At 32.4% G+C, this 17,082-nt stretch overlaps 1 protein-coding gene across 1 annotated transcript in view; it reads left to right on the plus strand.

Annotated features, from left to right (window-relative positions):
• The window catches only part of GPR107 (G protein-coupled receptor 107), an 86,056-nt gene that overhangs the window by 4,103 nt on the left and 64,871 nt on the right, over positions 1-17,082 (plus strand). The window contains exons 2-8 of the mRNA XM_074293870.1: positions 10,688-10,801; positions 11,851-11,901; positions 12,126-12,208; positions 14,154-14,293; positions 14,923-14,960; positions 16,509-16,565; positions 16,897-17,007. Of these exons, the coding sequence (XP_074149971.1) occupies positions 10,688-10,801; positions 11,851-11,901; positions 12,126-12,208; positions 14,154-14,293; positions 14,923-14,960; positions 16,509-16,565; positions 16,897-17,007 (594 nt within the window). The remainder of the gene's footprint in view (positions 1-10,687; positions 10,802-11,850; positions 11,902-12,125; positions 12,209-14,153; positions 14,294-14,922; positions 14,961-16,508; positions 16,566-16,896; positions 17,008-17,082) is intronic.

Here is a 17,082-nt window from a genome sequence, read left to right on the forward strand (position 1 = left end):
GGACTAGAAAGTTTATCCAACTTGTCTGAGTCTAAGTATTAGACATTTAAATCTAGGCCTCAAGGAGTTCAAATCCCACGTAAAATTTCACAGAAAACCCAGAAGGGAAATTTAAATTAAAATAGCTCACTTTTTTATAACCTTTTAAGCTTTACCAAAGCACTTCCTTAAAACTCTAGTTGTGCAAATGTGTCCAATTTGCTGAACTCCTCCAGGGATGAGATTTTCAAAGTCTTAGAACTAACTGGTAAGATGTGGAGCTCCAACCCACATGCTCCTTACCCCTCAAGGGGAACTTTGACTTCTAGAAAACTTCAAATCATCTTTTAAATAATGTTCTCAATTAGAAATCCCCTAGCAAAGTTCTTTTGTATATGGAAGGAAAAAGATACATGTTATGAAACAAATGAATTGTTTCCCTTTTTAAAAAATCTCTTAGGAGGTTCCACAGCATAGGAGTTTAGGGTCAGAGGACCTGTATTTGCATCCCAGCTCTGTCACTTTAAATCTCTGAGTCTCAGTTTTTTCATCTGTAAAATTAGGGGATCAAATTGGATGGTTTTCAAGGTTCTTTCCAGCTCTTAAGGCTGTTGCCCTCATTGTTATTAAAATGAGTTTATTTTAAATAGATATGTAAGAAGGGAATAGAAGGGAACAAGTATTTCATTTATCCTTAAAGCTACTCCAAGATAGGGGCTTGTATTATCTCCCTTTTATGGTTGAAGAGACTGATTCAGATACTTGGCTAGAATCAACATAGCTTCCCAGTGTCTGAGGTCACTTATGGGCTTAAAGCCCTAGTTGCTGGACCACCTTCCTGATGCTAGACAATAAAGATTGTACCATTTGTAGACTAGACTGTACAGTGCACCAGAGGGTCATGGAATTGAAAGCAAAAAAAAAAACCCCAAAATTTTATAGTATGTCTCTGTCTGTCTGTCTTTGGCCGTCTGTTTCTATCTCTCTCACATATACACAATCAGTTGGGACATGTTTATATTCATGAATCTGAAGAGTGCTCATATAAAAAGGTGGTGATGGGAGTTATTTTCAGTAAAGTTCATGACTTTGATTTTTTAGATATAATTGGTAAGCTCTGGATTTTAAAGTCTCAAAATAGAAAAATTTTTTTAATGTTTAGTAGTTTTTAACTTGTAAATCAGGGGTGGTGACTGTGTGGCCCATCGTCCATATCCATGAAATCGTTTGGTCTGGTACTGCCAAGGCAACCACCTTCAATGAATGATGAGCTAAAAGCTAGGTACAACAACCTCCCTCTGCTTGAGTTTTTAAGTTAATAATTTTGTATGGCCAGAAAGTGATGTCATAAATACCCAAATGACCCTGGCCATAAAAAAAGATTTGCCACTCCTGTTTTACGTAAAAGTCTCATTTGGGTATCACAGCTAGGGATTTGATATATATTACCTAGTGCTCTTTGAAGGAAAGGCTATGAAGAAGAATCAAATGATTTGCTAAAATGATTTGCAGGTTAAGATGACTTTTAGAAATAAATGTATCTTAGGAACTTTTTGATGTTTTTCATGTTAAGTAACTGCTTCAATTGTTTTATTACATGTTTTAATATATAGTAATATAAACAATTGAACTTAGTAAAATATTATTCTTAGTTCTTCTGACTGCAAGGTTCTAATAGAATAAGTCTAATTCCTCTTTCACTTAATAGTCCTTTAAATAATTGAACTAATCAAAGGTTCTCCTCATTCCTCTCAAAGTTTTCTCTTTTTTTAGGATTAATATCCTATTGCTTCACCCCATCTTCATTGAAAATCATTTTAAGGCCCTTCACCATTTTAATTACCATAGTCTTGAATTCATCAAACTATCAACTTTTTTTCCTAAATAGGACTCAGAATTGAATACAAAACTCCAGGACAAAGTTCATAGTGCTATTCATTGCCTCCTAATGGAGTTTAAGATTACATTTGGTTGGTTTCTCTGATATTCTTTAGACTTATATTGACATATCAGTCTACTAGTCTCCAAGATCTTTTTCAGATAAGTTTCTGTCTAGTCTTGCCACCTCCATATTGAATTCCCGAAGATGTTTTTTTAAAACCTATGTAAGATTTTTCCATTTAAAATTTTCTTTTTTTATCATTATGAACTTGACAAGCACTAATGTTTCCTTATGTGAAGAACAGAAAGAGAATTGAATATGAAATCCTGAACACCTTGGTTTTTTAAAAATATATATCAAATTTAATTTAATACTGCTCTAATTATATGTAATCCCTTCTGAATTTCCTTCTACTCTCTTCTGTGTACTTAAAAAAATGTTTTATGGATTTTTTTTTTTTTTTTGTTTTGTTATTACCCCACTCTTAAATCTGTGCTCAGGGAGAAAAAAAGGAAGCATTTCATTGTAATAATTACTGTTGAAGGAAATAAATCCAGATATTGTGTATATTAGAAAAACGGCAGACTCATTCTGCAAGCTTTTGCCATATCTCTTTACCAAGAAATGGGGTGCATGATTTGGATTAATATAGATGCCATCATGTAGATTGCTGTAAATGTGTGAAATTAGCCTCAATTTATCTATACTTTTATTTTGATAATGAAAATACTAACCTGTATCCAGAACAGCCCAGCTTTAATAGCTTAAAACTACACTAAGATTTTGGGGTTATTGCTGTATGTCAAATTGAGCCAGTACCATCATTCTCTTAGGGCATATTTGAACTAGAAAGTGTCATTAGTTTTTAGTCTACTGTAAATGATTTTTTTTGTTCACAAGCTTTTTTCAGCATAGTGCTTTTTTATTTCACCCATCAACAAATAAAAGTAGTGAGTTGCCTATTGTCCTACTATATAACCTTTGTGGTTCTTTCTCATGCTTAGAGTCTGTGAATTAGTCATCGTGTTCTGGAGTATTAACAAACTTTTATGCTATTTGGATCACAAACAGATTTTTTTTTTAAGAGAAGTCTGGGGTGGAGTAAATAATCATATAATTACTTGGCAAGTTTTCATAAACATATATATATATATATGTATATGTGTGTGTATATGTATATATTTAAGGTGAAAATATTATGCTTTGATTCTCATTTAGTCTCCATAGCTCTCTTCTTGGATGCAGATGGCTCTTTCCATCACAAGTCTATTTGATTTGCCTTGGCAAAGGCTCTTTAAAAGAAAAAGAAAAAAAAGAAAGAAAGAAAATAGGTCCCTAGGGTCAAGAATCTTTTTGGTTTTCTCTGCTTTTATTAACTTCTTTTACTACTTTAAAAATAATCTCTCTCTTGCTCTTCTTGTATCTCTAATTTAAAAATTTAGTGTTTGTCATTTTCTTTTTTTTATTATTAATTTTATAATTATAATTTTTTTGACAGTATATATGCATGAGTAATTTTTTTATAACATTATCCCTTGTATTCATTTTTCCAGATTTTCCCCTTCCTCTCTTTATTCCCTCCCCTAGATGACAGGCAGTCTCATAGTGTTTGTCATTTTCAAATGGTTTTCATTTTTAAAATAGCAAAAGAAAATTTTCTATCAAGAAATTTTTTGTACTATAGAATAAATATCCTTTTCTTTTCCTTCACCTCTAATTTTGTTGATGAATAGAACAATTGCAGAGCCATGAACCCTATAGTTATGTTCAAGAACACTAGATAATTTTAGAATGACTTAATTTATAATGATAACAGCATTTCTGAATTATGTGATCAAGAAAATTATGTTATGTACTTATGTTATAATCCTATTTGGAGAAAAGTTTTAGAAATTTTTGGATTGTTATTTTTTTCTAACTCAACTATGCACATACCTTAAAATTATTCAGTTAGGTATACTGTAGAGAGACTAAAGAATAGGCTAACAACTGACTTCTGTTTAAAGACTTCCAAAGACTGAGAACTCACTTATCCCTCCCCTTATCACTATTGAACAGCTTTAGTTGTTAGGAAACATTTTTCCTATTTGTCCAGGCCTGTCATTGACATAGAACTCTTGCTTAGACTAATCTGCAACTGTTAGATCTCTTGAGTGAGGTAAGATAAAATTTCCAGGCTCTCATAACCATTTGTGTATGACAGGTGAGTTTTGAATCCTGACTCTAAGGCCTGCTTTTACTACTAAATACTACTCTCAATTCTTCCTTATTTGTAGAATCAAAATATGCTGCTTCTTTTTTGTTCTCCCTTCACTTTATTGGTCTTCCCTCTCTCCTTTTTCCTCTCTTTTCCTTGTGATAAGCCATCAAATATTTAAAGATTAGCAAGACTCCACCTTAGAGCCCTTCCCATCCAGATCCAGATCCCAATCCTCCAGTTTTTCAGCCTTTGGACAGTAACTCCTAAGTCAGTTCATTTTAATAGCTCTTTGAATCCTAACCAGAAGATCAGGAACTACTGGTAAAACCTGAGAACTAACTTGGTTGATCTCCACACCAGTTGTTATTGCTCCACCCCCTTTCTTGAGGTTCATCCGGATTCCTAGCAAGCTGAGAAAGGGCCCTAATCTCAGGCTTCTCTAAGAATCTTAGCAGTACTAACTTTTTGTTGTTTCTGCTGTCCCCAATAATCCTTTATGTTTCTTACTTATTCCAGTGAGCATACGTGGGCTGGCCAGTGAATAGTATTCAGCCATTTTTATGATTGTCCTACATTAAAGATTCTTTTTATCACATACATTGTCATGTTTCAGTACATTCTAATATACTAAAAGGTTCTGCATATTTGAATTTTTCTAGGAAACTGAATATATTGTAAAGTGACCAGTCTATTTTATTTGAACTGGTTTTTTTTGGTTTTCTTCCCAGATTATTTTTACCTTCCGAATACAATTCTTCCTTTGCAACAACAACAACAACAACAAAATTCGGTTCTGCACATATATATTGTACCAAGCATATACTATAAGATATTTAATATGTATGGGAATGCCTGCCATCTAGGAAAGGGGGTGGAGGGAAGGAGGGGAAAAATTCGGAACAGAAGGGAGTACAAGGGATAATGTTGTAAAAAAAAAAATTACCTATGCATATATACTGTAAAAAAAAAATGTTATAATAATATAATTAATTTTTAAAAATGTAAGGGGAAAAAAATGTAAGAGAACTGTTTTTGTCTGAAAACTTACACAATGTATTACATACCTCCCTGCCTTTTAAAATTATAAGCTAAAATTATGAATCTAGAAACACGAACATTTCCATATAAAGAATAGAAAAAGATTATAAATGGAACTGAATGACTCTCTTACAGATAAATTGTTTTTTAAAGTGTATAGTAAATATAATATATTAGGACCAATATTGTCCTGAATGTCTCTGCCCCCTCTATGCTTCCTTCTTTAAATATTTTAAAATATTTTAAGTGCTATTGTTTCTTTATTTTCTTTTTTTGTATTACCATCACTTCCTCATTTCCTTTTATACAACTCTCTCCTAAAAAATAAGAGCCTTTCCTTGCAGCAGATAAACATAGTCAAAGAAAACATGTCTACACTTTGACCATATCTGAAAATCTAATTTTGTACCTTTGATCCATCATCTCTCTGCCAAGAAGTTGGAAGCATGTTTTTTGGTCAGTTATTTTTTATTGTGTCTGACTCCCTGACTTCATTTGGATGTTGTTGGGTTTGGTTTTTTTTTTTTTTTTTTTTAACTTTTCAGTAGTATTTTTTTTTAAATTATATGTAAAGGTAGTTTTTAATATTCATTTTTGTAAGATTTTGAGTTCCAAATTTTTTCCTTTTTCTCCTTTACTTCCCTCCTCCCTAAGACAGAAAGCAATCTGATATAGATTATACGTACACAGTCATTTTAAACATATTTCCATATTAGTCATAATTTAATAGTCATTATTTACATGTATATATAATTAGTCATATATGTTGTGAAAGAAAAATCTGAACAAAAAGGAAAAACCATAGAAAGAAAAAACAAACAAAAAAAGGTGAAAATAGTATATTTGAATCTGCATTCAGTCTCTATAGTTCTCTCTCTGGATATGGATGGCATTTTCCATCCCAAGTCTATTGACATTGTCTCATTGTCTTGGATTACTATATTGCTAAGAAGAGCTAAGTCTATCTTAATTGATCATCACATAATCTTGCTATATTGTATACAATGTTCTCCTGGTTCTGCCCATTTCACTCAGTATCAATACATGTAAGATCTTCCAGGCTTTTCTGAAATCAGCCTGCTCATCATTTCTTACAGAACAATAATATTCCATTACATTCATATATCATATCTTATTCAGTTACCCTTGGGGTATTTTTGGGAAAGATACTAGAATGCCATTTCCTTCTCCATCTCATTTTACAGATGAGAAAACTGAAGCAAACAGAATTAAATGACTTGCCCAAGTTCATGTAACTAATAAGTGAGGCCAGATTTGAACTCCAAAAGATAAGTCTTCCTGACTTAAAGCCCAGCAATATAGCCACTTTACTACCCCACTACCTAATTTGGAGCCTAATTTAAGAGTTAAAAAGAGTTAAAAAGTTCTGATTGAGGGTCTGTTTTGTTCTTCCCTGTTTATCTCTTCCTACTCATTTTGGAGGAAAAAGTAGTTTTATACAATAGAGGTACTTTCTTTGATTTTCTGATTGCTTTCATGAGTCATAGTTATAAAGGAACTGATTTATGATAAAACTTAAAAATCAATATTTTTTTAAATCCCGATAAGGTAATACGTGAAAATAAAGGTAAAGTGAGTCAGTTTTTCAGACACTGAAAATTTGGTATTTGTAGCTATAAATTGCATCAGTAATTAACTCTGAAAATGGAGACTAACTTTCTCTGAATTTTTTATTTTGTTTTGTGAGTCTGCTTCCTTGCTAAGCTTTGTAACATTTAGATGATATACAGAATTTTGGTGTAACATGCAGAGAGCTGGGAAACAATTTTTATAGCCAGTGGTTTCTGACAAATGTCTCATTTCTCAAATATATATCTATATACAATGAAGTCAAATTTATATTGACTGTAAGTCATCCTCCAGTTGATAAATCCTCAGAGGATATGAATAGGCAGTTTTCAAATGGAGAAATTAAAGCTATAGTCACATGAAAAAAATACCTTAAATCACTGTTGATTGGAAAATGTATATTAAAACAACTCTGACATACCACCTTACACCTATCAGATTGTCTAATATGACAGAAAAGGACCATTTAAATGTTAGAGAAAGTGTGAGAAAATTGAAACAATGCATCTTTGGTGAAATTGTGAAGTGATTCAACCATTCTGGAGAACAATTTAGAACTTTGCCTAAAGGGCTCCCCTTTGATCTAGCAGTGCTACTCCTAAGTCTGGGTCTCAAGGAGATCATAAAAAAGGGAAAAAGATTTATATGTACAAAAATATTTATAGCAATTCTTCTTGCTACTTATCCACATCTAGAGAAAGAACCAGGGAATTTGAATGCAGATTGAAGCATACTGTTTTCAATTTAAAAAAAAAAAAAAATTTGTTTTTGTTTTTCTCATGGTTTTTCTCTTTTTCTTGTTTTTACAACATAATTAATGTGGAAAGATGTTTAACATAATTGTATGTGGATAATCTATTTCAGACTGTCTTTGGGAGGAGGAAGGGAAAGAATGGAAGAAGAAAAATTTGGAACTCAAAATTTTATAAAAGTAAATGTTTAAAACCATCTTTACATGTAAAACAAAATAGTATTAAAGTGCAATAATTTAAAAAAAAAAAAAAAAAAAAAAGGATAGTGGCTTAGCTTTATTCAGTACTTCCATCAGTGGCCACTTTCTCTTGAATCAGCCAGTCAGATAAATCAGGAATAACAGTTGGGTGTTTTCAAAGTGGTGTTTTGTTTTTTTTTTTTTGTTTTTTTTTTTTTTTAATTTGATTTAATACCCATGGGATTCTAGTTGTGCCAGAAAAACCAGGTGTATATATTTTCCATTGATTTTTAAGTACACAGATTTGCCTTGAGCTAAGAAAAAACAAATTTTCAAACACTATTGTTCAGGAAAGTATTATTGAGAAAAATATAACGTAATTCTGCTTAGTTTATTCCTTGACAGAAAATTTGTATTTATTGGGCCAATTTAGTTAGTTGTATTATATTTAAATATTGGAAATAGTAAAATCACTGATGGTCTTATTATAGTCATGGACTGGTAGAGCTGGAGTAGGTTTTAGAAGGCCTCTAGCCCTTTCATTTTATAAGGCTTCAAAGAAGAGAAATATAGTTTGCTGTCCTGGGAAAGGAAGAAGGAGTAGAGAGTAAAAGAAAAATTGAAAACTCAAAACTCTTACATGATGAATGTTGAAAACTCTTTAAATGTAATTTAGGGGAAAACTACTATTAAGTTAAAAAAAAAAAAAAAAAAGAAAAACAAAAAGAGGGGAAGTGACTGGCCCAAGATTACACAGTAATTGAGCCAGAATTTCAACTTGGATTTATATATTCAATTAATTCAATTCAATATATATTAAAAATGCATTCAATACTATTTTTTACCAAACTGTGAAGCTCTTGAGTTGGACCTTATGAAATTCTCTACTATAATTTTTAAAATAGAAATAGAAACTAAATGGTGCTTCCAGAATTCTAGCACCTAGTACAATGTCTTGCATATCATATAAGTACTTTATAAATAATGTTGAATTTAATTGTTAAAAATCCTTTTCCTAATAATCAAATTTAGAAATAATAATTATGTAAGCCTTTTAAACAAAATTAGCCATGAAATTTGTTTATTTGCTCCTAAATTTTATTCAGCTTCATCAAACTTAAATATGTATTCCCTGGTGTTAAGTCATTTTTTCTCCCTACTCTGTCATTAGGAGAATGAGAACTATGTACTTGTAAGACAAGTATTGGCTTTTCTTCTTAGTCATGGCAGAATTTCTTCCTCCATAGACTCCCCAGAAAGAGGATTTAAGTAAGGTACAAGTATAGAGTACTTGGATTTAGGTAATAAAAGACTCTTTCTCTTTCCACTTAAATTTCTAGATGCTTTTTGAAGCATTGGTTAGTATTCATGGACTGTGGTAGCGAGCTTTGAGTATCCAGCTGATAGACCTTTAGCTACTTGAAAGTTGATTGAGCTGTCAGTGAAAGTCTATAGGCTAAAGAAGAGTGATAGATAATTAAAATCAGATCTTAATTATAAAAGGCTTGTGAAACTGCCATTGTATTTGTTTTATAACTTTTCATTTATAGTTTGGGGTTAACAGTAAGTATTCTAATGGACTGCTCAGGGAAAAAAAAGAATCACAAACTATCTGTTTTTACTGTTAAACTCAAATGGGAAGTAATGGAGGTCAAATCCAGTTTAAAAAAGCTTAGTAAGAGATCCAAGTAAAAAATAATTTATTGAACATTTAAAGAAGAAAATAAGACAAAAAAATTGGAAACACATTTTTTAATATCAAGGACAATAGAGAAATGCCATTTAGACACAGACAATGTATTCCCATAGGCATCTCAAACTTAGTATGTCCTAAACAGAACTTTTTCTCCTGAATCCCACTTCTTCTGAATTTACCTATTTCTGTCAAGGACACCTTCATTCTTGGACTCATCTAGATTTGAAACCTCAAGGAAGTCCTTTACTTCTCATTTTCCCCTTTATCCTATAAATCCAATTAGTTCCCAAGTCTTGTTTCTACCTCCATATTTTCTTCATTTGCCACTTTCCTAATACTCACATAGCCAACCACCCTGGTTCAGGTATTCATTCATCACCTCTCACCTGGACTATAGTATCATCAGCACCTACCATAATGCCAGGGAGAGAGTAGGTATTTAAAAATGCTTATTGATTGATTCTCAAGGGAGAAGACTGATTCTTGTTTGAAAACAATGACTGCAAATTGGAAATGCTTTTACAAAGGGAACCTACACCAGTCCAACTTACAAAAAAAAAAATTACATTGATTTTAGTTGGTATTGAATATCACCATGGGAAAAAACTAGATATTCACACTTTTGAGTCTTTAACTGTTTCTTAATAACATTTTTATATTTGTCTTTAAATATAATAAATTCATTTGATAGTAAGATCATTACACTGAAGTTTGCAGGACACCATTTTATAGTTCTGCTCTTAACAGAGAAATGCCACGTGTGGCTTGATCTATCAAGACTGAGAAAGTTATCTCCAAATTGTTGCTTAGTAGCAGCCTTTGCTCCTGTCACTGTATTCGGTACTTGATGGTAATTTATTATTGTTGTTTTTTTTGTTTTGTTTTGTTTTGTTTTGTTTTGTTTTTTTCTGAGGCTGGAGTTAAGTGACTTGCCCAGGGTCACACAGCTAGGAAGTGTTAAGTGTCTGAGTCCTCCTGAATTCAAGGCTGGTGCTCTATCCATTGCGCCACCTAGCTTCTCCCATGGTAATTTATTGTTAAAAGGATGACCAAACCTGTTAAGTTCTTATTTGTAATGTCACTTTTAATATTTTATATTACTTTTTAAAATTATTTTTCCCTTTTAGGAATGAAATAATTACTAATGAAATTTCTGAATTTCTTTATAAAATAAATTGATAAAGGATTTTCTTGAATGAAATCATCCTCTAAGTATCAATTTAATCATTTCTAGGGAGGAAAGAAAAGGTATCATAATTATGTATATTATTGCATATGGTAACATTGCAGGAATGGAGGAACTGATGGTATAATTGATTATAAGATAGCTTTTGCATGCTACTAAATCTATCATTGTAAAATGCATTTCAGGATGATGTGAGGCATAAGGTTCATCTCAATACCTTTGGTTTCTTCAAAGATGGTTCCATGGTGGTCAATGTCAGTAGCCTCTCAGTTAAGGGAAATGAAGGTCCATCTGCAAAGGTAGGTGTATTTTCCTCTGGTTTTAGGAGGTTTGCCCTTTTTTTTACCCATTAAATAACACTGCTAAAGAACACAGAAATTAAGGTTGATGAAAACAATGTTACTTTTATTAGATACTGAAAGTTTATCTTTTTAAAATTAATTTTAATAGTATTTTATTTTTTCCAAATACATGCAAAGATAGATTTCAACATTTATTTTTGTAAGATTTTGTGTTCCAAATTTTTGTCCCTCCTTCTTTTACTTCCTCCCCCAAACATCGAACAATTTAATATAGATTAAATATGTAGGATTCCTAAAGTTTATTTTTTTTTTTAATTTAAAAATTTATTTTAATTTTTTATTATTATTATAGCTTTTTATTTACGAAACATATGCATGGGTAATTTTTCAACACTGACCCTTGCAAAATCTTCTGTTCCAGTTTTTCCCCTCCTCTCCACCCCCTCCCCTAGATGTTAAATATGTTAAGTATAAGTTATATATAAGTATATGTTAAATCCAATATATGTATACATATTTATACAATTATCTTGCTGCATAAGGAAAATTGTATCTAGAAAGAAAGAATAAAACCCAAGAAGGAAAACAAAAATGCTAGCAAACAACAATAGAAAAAGTGGAAATGCTATGCTGTGGTCCACACTCATTTCCCACAGTTCTGTGTCTAGGTATATGCAGCTGATTCTCTTTACTGAACAATTGGAACTGGTTTGAATAATTTCGTTGTTGAAGAGAGCCACATCCATCAGACTTGATCATCGTATAATCTTGTTGCCTTGTATAATGATCTCCTGGTTCTGCTTATGAAAGTTTATCTTTAAAATTAATATTTGATTTTTCTTGTGTAGTTCTAAAACTCATGATTTTACATGTATAAGGATCTTCTTTCTTGCAAAATGAATACTAAGAAAATTCTATATATTAAGTCATAGAGAGGAGAAAGTAAATCCAGAAAATTATCTGTTCTGCCTTTTGAGGAAAGGGTGTGGTCACACATAACATCATAAGGTTGTTTACCCCTATTATGTGTGTTTCCTTCCTTCTAGATTGGTTTCAGCTTGGACCGAACAAAAAATGATGGATTTTCCCCTTATCTGGTAAATGTAAAGTTCATCTAATCCTGTGTAGTTTTTCAACATTATTGTAATGGAATTAATGGACAAGAACTATTATATTAATTCATGTTATTGAGAGTAGTTGCTTGCTTTTGCTTGGTGATGTAATTGAACACCATTGGGATAATATTCAGTCTGAAAAAAAAAACTAAAAAAAAACCAAAAACTCTTTTCCAGTATTAAGGTTATATGTTATCTCTTCTCAGGATGAAGATATGGATTACTGTATCTTTAAAAAAATGCAATCTGTTTCTGTTACACTTCTGATTCTAGACTTCTCAAGTCATCTGTAAGTCATTCTTATAAAAATTCCTTTAATTCTTTTCTGACTTAGAGCTGAGAGACTCATTGTGATAGCGATGTGTGTGCTGATTTTCACAAATTAAGTGTACAAATGAATATTTCTTCATCCATGTCGAATCTAATAACTTTTCCAGATTTAGTTGGGGCAGTTTGTGAAAAGTTTTAAAAACTATATGAAATAGTTTCTGTTTGATCCTAGAGGCAATAGGGAGTCACTAGAGTTGATTGAGTAGGGGAGTCACATGGTTAGATCTGTGCTTAAATTCCATTAGAGACAATATATAAAATGAACTGGAATTGTGAGACATTCAAAGTTAACAACAAAAAAATAATAATTAGGAGGCTATTGAAATAATCTAGGTGAGAATTAATGAGGGACTAAACTGAGGAAATAGGCATGTGGGTGGAGAGAAAAGAACAGATGTGAGAGATATTGTAATGTTAGAAATGACAAGATTTGGTATCTCATCGGATAGTGAAGGAGAGTGAAGCATTAAGAATAACACTTGGCTTTTGAACCTGAGCTACTTATAGGATGGTGATACCACAACAGAAATAGAGAAATTTGGAGAAAGGAAGAATTTAGGGGGAAAGATGAGTTCAGTTTAGGTTTGTTGAGTTTAAGATATCTCTAGGACATCTTGTTTGAAATGTGTAGTAAGTAATTGGTCATGCAGCCTGGGGTTAGCTATAAAGATCTATGAGTCATCTCCATAAAGATGATATTAAAACCATGGGAGCAGATTATGAAGAAAGAGTATAATGATGGGAAGAAGTGGACCCAGGACAGAACTTTGGTAGACACCTATAGTTAGGGGTTGTAGTATAGATTAAGATTTCTTAAACTAGGTTCAGAACTCCATATGGGATTTTGTAATTGAATGTGGGGGTAACAAAATTATGATTTGTTATCAGTAAATGTTTGGTTTGCATACCTGTTTTGTATATCTATATGAGACCACATAAAAATTTCTTGGGCAAAAAGACATCAAGAGTGGAAAAAGCTTAAGAGGCCCTGATTAAGATGATGAGACAGCAAAAGGAGACCAAGAACGAGCTGCTTTTAAATGCAAGAAGTAATACTGAAATTTGACAACTAAGAAATAACTTAAATTTTGGAGAGAGCAGTTTCGATTGAATAATGAGGTCTGGAGTCAGATTGGAAGAGATTGAAAAATGAGACAGTGTGGTGGCATTGACTACACAACTTCTTCAAGGAATTTGTTGGGAAAGGGAGGAAAGCTAGAGAATGATGGTGAAATTATGGGATATAATTAAGGTTTTTAAGAATGGGGGGAATTTAGGCATGTTTGAAGACAGCAGGGAAGGAACCAGATGAGAGGGAAATGTTGAAAATTCAATGAGAGAAGACATGTCTGCCAGATTCAGTGTGCCAGAGGAGATGGAAGGGAAGGGTGTAAAATACAGTCTGGGGCCTGTCAGAAAACAGGAGAATGGGAAATAATGCCCACAGTGGGAGCTCATTTAAAGTAATCTAATTTTCAGAAAATTAAGAGGCAAGGTTCTTAGATATGCAGGATGGGGAGGAGAAGGTTTGAGAAGTTTTGGGAGGAAAGAAAAGGTTTGAATAGTTTCTGTAGAGATGAGATAGGGATCAATTATTGAAGATTAAAAGAACTGGCTTGCTGCAATGAGAACCTAGTTGAGGTTTAGGACAGAATGAACTCATGTTAACCAGTCTTAATTAGGCCCATAACTATCCTAATGGGTACTGATTAATTGTTACAAGAATAAGAAGGGAAACAGGAGAAACCATATTGTGCCAAAAAGTAAATTTGAAATGACAAATTTTAACTAATTTTGAACATAACATATTTATGGGGAGAAATTCTATATTTGAAAATGTTGCAATTTAGCTTTGAAGTTACAAGCTTCTGGAGATTTTGTTGATATTATTTTTTTAAACTTAGCGTCAAAATAAAGTCTCCATCAGAAGCTGGCAGCAACTTACCGAAAATCATCTTCAGCAAGAATGAGAAAATCCTTGGTGAGAATCCAGAACCAAGCCTTAAAAGTCCTTCAGGAAATAATCAAACTATTCAAAAACAAGGTAATCTTTCATATTCAGCTTTCCAGTGTCTTAAATATTTTGTTTAAAAAATATTTCTAAAATGAGCACAGCTTCCCATTGTATTTCATTCCCTATGTGTGATGTTTTTTCTCTCTTCCTTCTGAGATTTTAATATCCATTTTTCTCCTTGAAGTCTTCATGTAGCATGTAGAAACTTGTTTTGGGGATGGGGATAAGGAAGGAGTAATTCTGTAAATTTTTGGTCAATTTGCACCTTGTCTCTTCTTATTTCTGTTCATCTGTATCATGCAATACATTTGTATTAAATATATAATTACTTAGCAAAGACTTTTAATACAGCTAACATAAAACCTTATACTCAAGTGCACTAAGTACATATAACTTGTTGATGATATTGATGATGATTTTAACTTGCTAGTAACTTTTTTATGGAATAATTTCCATAATTTCCTAAGTTCAAATCTGCCATTACTCCATAGTAGAACTATTGGTGTAGGGCCTGAGGAGATAAAGTCCCAGAACATGTTATGGCCTTACCATGTTTTTGATTCCTGAATTCTAGTTCATTAAAGAGATGTCTCATAAAGTAAAGTGATACATCTAAACTGAATCTTGCAATAATGTATTGTAAATGCTTCTGCTTTTAGAAGATGAAAAGTCTGCACAAAGTACAGAGGATTCAAAGGTAGGATAACCACTTAATCAGTAAGTATATTTTTGTAAACAAATTTAATCACAGAGCACAGAATTCTAGAGCTAGAAAGTTCTCCAGAGCCCATTTAATACAATTCCTTCATTTTTCAAATAAGGAAACTCATCCAAATTGGGAAAGTGACTTGTCTTGGATCACATGACTGATGAATAGAGAACAATTTAGGCAATGGCTAGCTAGATTGCTGAACTTGTAGTCAGGAAGAGCCAAGTTATAATCCTCCCTCAGATATTTATTAGCTTTGTGATCCTGAGTAAGATCTTGTTTAGTCTTAGTTTCCTCATTTATAAAATAGGGATAATAATAGCACCTGCTTCTCAGAGGATCAAATTATTGTGAGGATCAGTTGAGATAATGTATGTAAAATTCTTTGCAAACATTAAAGCACTAAATAAATTTTAGTTATTATTTTTACTTATACTACTACTAATAATAATGATATTTGTAGAGTTGGAATTTAGAACCTAAGTCTCCTAACTCTAAGGACATTATGTTGACACAGTTTCATAAAAAAGAAACTAATAATCATCAGAAGATCCTTGTTAGTGTCTGCATACTGTGCTTGTGTGTGTGTGTGTGTGTGTGTGTGTGTGTGTGTGTGTGTGTAAAATATAAAATTGATCCTCAGAAAGTATTGAACACCTATTGTATGTATTTGTAGTTCATCTAGACAAGATGGGAGATGGGGAAAAAGGCCTTTTTGTAATAAAGAAGCACATTCTGATAAGTCTGCTAGACTAAGCACCAAATTATTTAGGAATATTTTTCAGAAAATCAAATCTGAATTCTGCCAAATATTTCTTCATGCTGTTCCATATATGGTACTATTTGTCCTGTGCCTTTGCATACTGCCATACATCAGACATAGACTGTTCTCCCTTTTTTCCTTGCCATCTTTTAGAAGGCTTAGGTCAAAGATCATTTTTTCCTAGAGATCTTTCCTTACTGCCAGTTCTGTCCCTTCAGTCACTAAAACCTTCCCCTCAAAAACTATCTTCCAACAACTTTGCATTTATATTGTACACAGGGGATAGAGACTGGAGCTGCCATTTCATTGGTCTTGGGATCTCTCTGAATGAGGGAACTCCCGCTACCAATGCAGGTTGGTGTCTTATTTGCAATTTAGAGACTTGGATTGTTGCCTAGCACATTGAAAGGATGAAACATTTGTCTAGCATCACACAATCAGTAGGTCTTATATATAAGACCCTGGTTACCTGGTTGCAAGACCAGCTCTCTACAATCCTTCACTGCCTCTTTTGTTTGCAGCTTTTTATTATTTATTTGGGAACAAGGACTGTTTTTGGCTTGCCTTTCTTTGCCTTTTGATTTTTGTGTCTGGCACAATAGTAATCAATTAATGCTGAATCATTGAATTCTTTGTTGGGGAGCTTTATGGGAAAGATAATCAAACAATTATAGAGTTTGGCATAGATGAGATAAAAAGGGAAGGAACTGTTGTCATTTTAACATCATTTAATTTGCTGCTACCACTCTGACGTTACTTATTATGTCATTTAGATATCAGGAGAAAACTCTTATCCTGTTCATATTAATAAAGGGGAAGTTTCATTTCAGGTAAGTATTCTCTTTGAATTAATTCTTTCTGTTTTATAAAGGTTTTATGAGAGTTAACTTTAGAATCTCATAGATGGTTTTGAAATTTTTATTGCTTTTTTAATGCTTTTTATTGTTGTATCACATTTATTTCTGAATATGTTCTCCTCTTCTACCCAGTGAACCACCCTCTGTAACAAAATCGTGTTTTGTTTTGGTTTTTTTTTTTGGTTTATTTTTTGTTGTTGTTGTTTGGTTTTTTTCCTTGTAATATTTATAACTTTGTTTTTAAAATGGACAATGTATATTCAGTTAAGTTTGAATATACTTACTTTTTCTCCCTGTTTTCTAGTTTTTCTTCAATATCAGCACCAGTGACCAGGAAGGTCTCTACAGCCTTTATTTCCACAAATGTTTGGTCAGTGAAAATCGAGCTAGTGATGAATTGTCTTTCAGCCTTGATGTGAGTATTTTAGAGACAATATTCTGGAGTTGATGACCAAAGAACTTTCTGAACCATGATAAATACAAGACAGTT

The sequence above is a fragment of the Sminthopsis crassicaudata genome, chromosome 2 (genome assembly GCF_048593235.1).
Source record: "Sminthopsis crassicaudata isolate SCR6 chromosome 2, ASM4859323v1, whole genome shotgun sequence".
Classification (NCBI taxonomy): domain Eukaryota; kingdom Metazoa; phylum Chordata; class Mammalia; order Dasyuromorphia; family Dasyuridae; genus Sminthopsis; species Sminthopsis crassicaudata.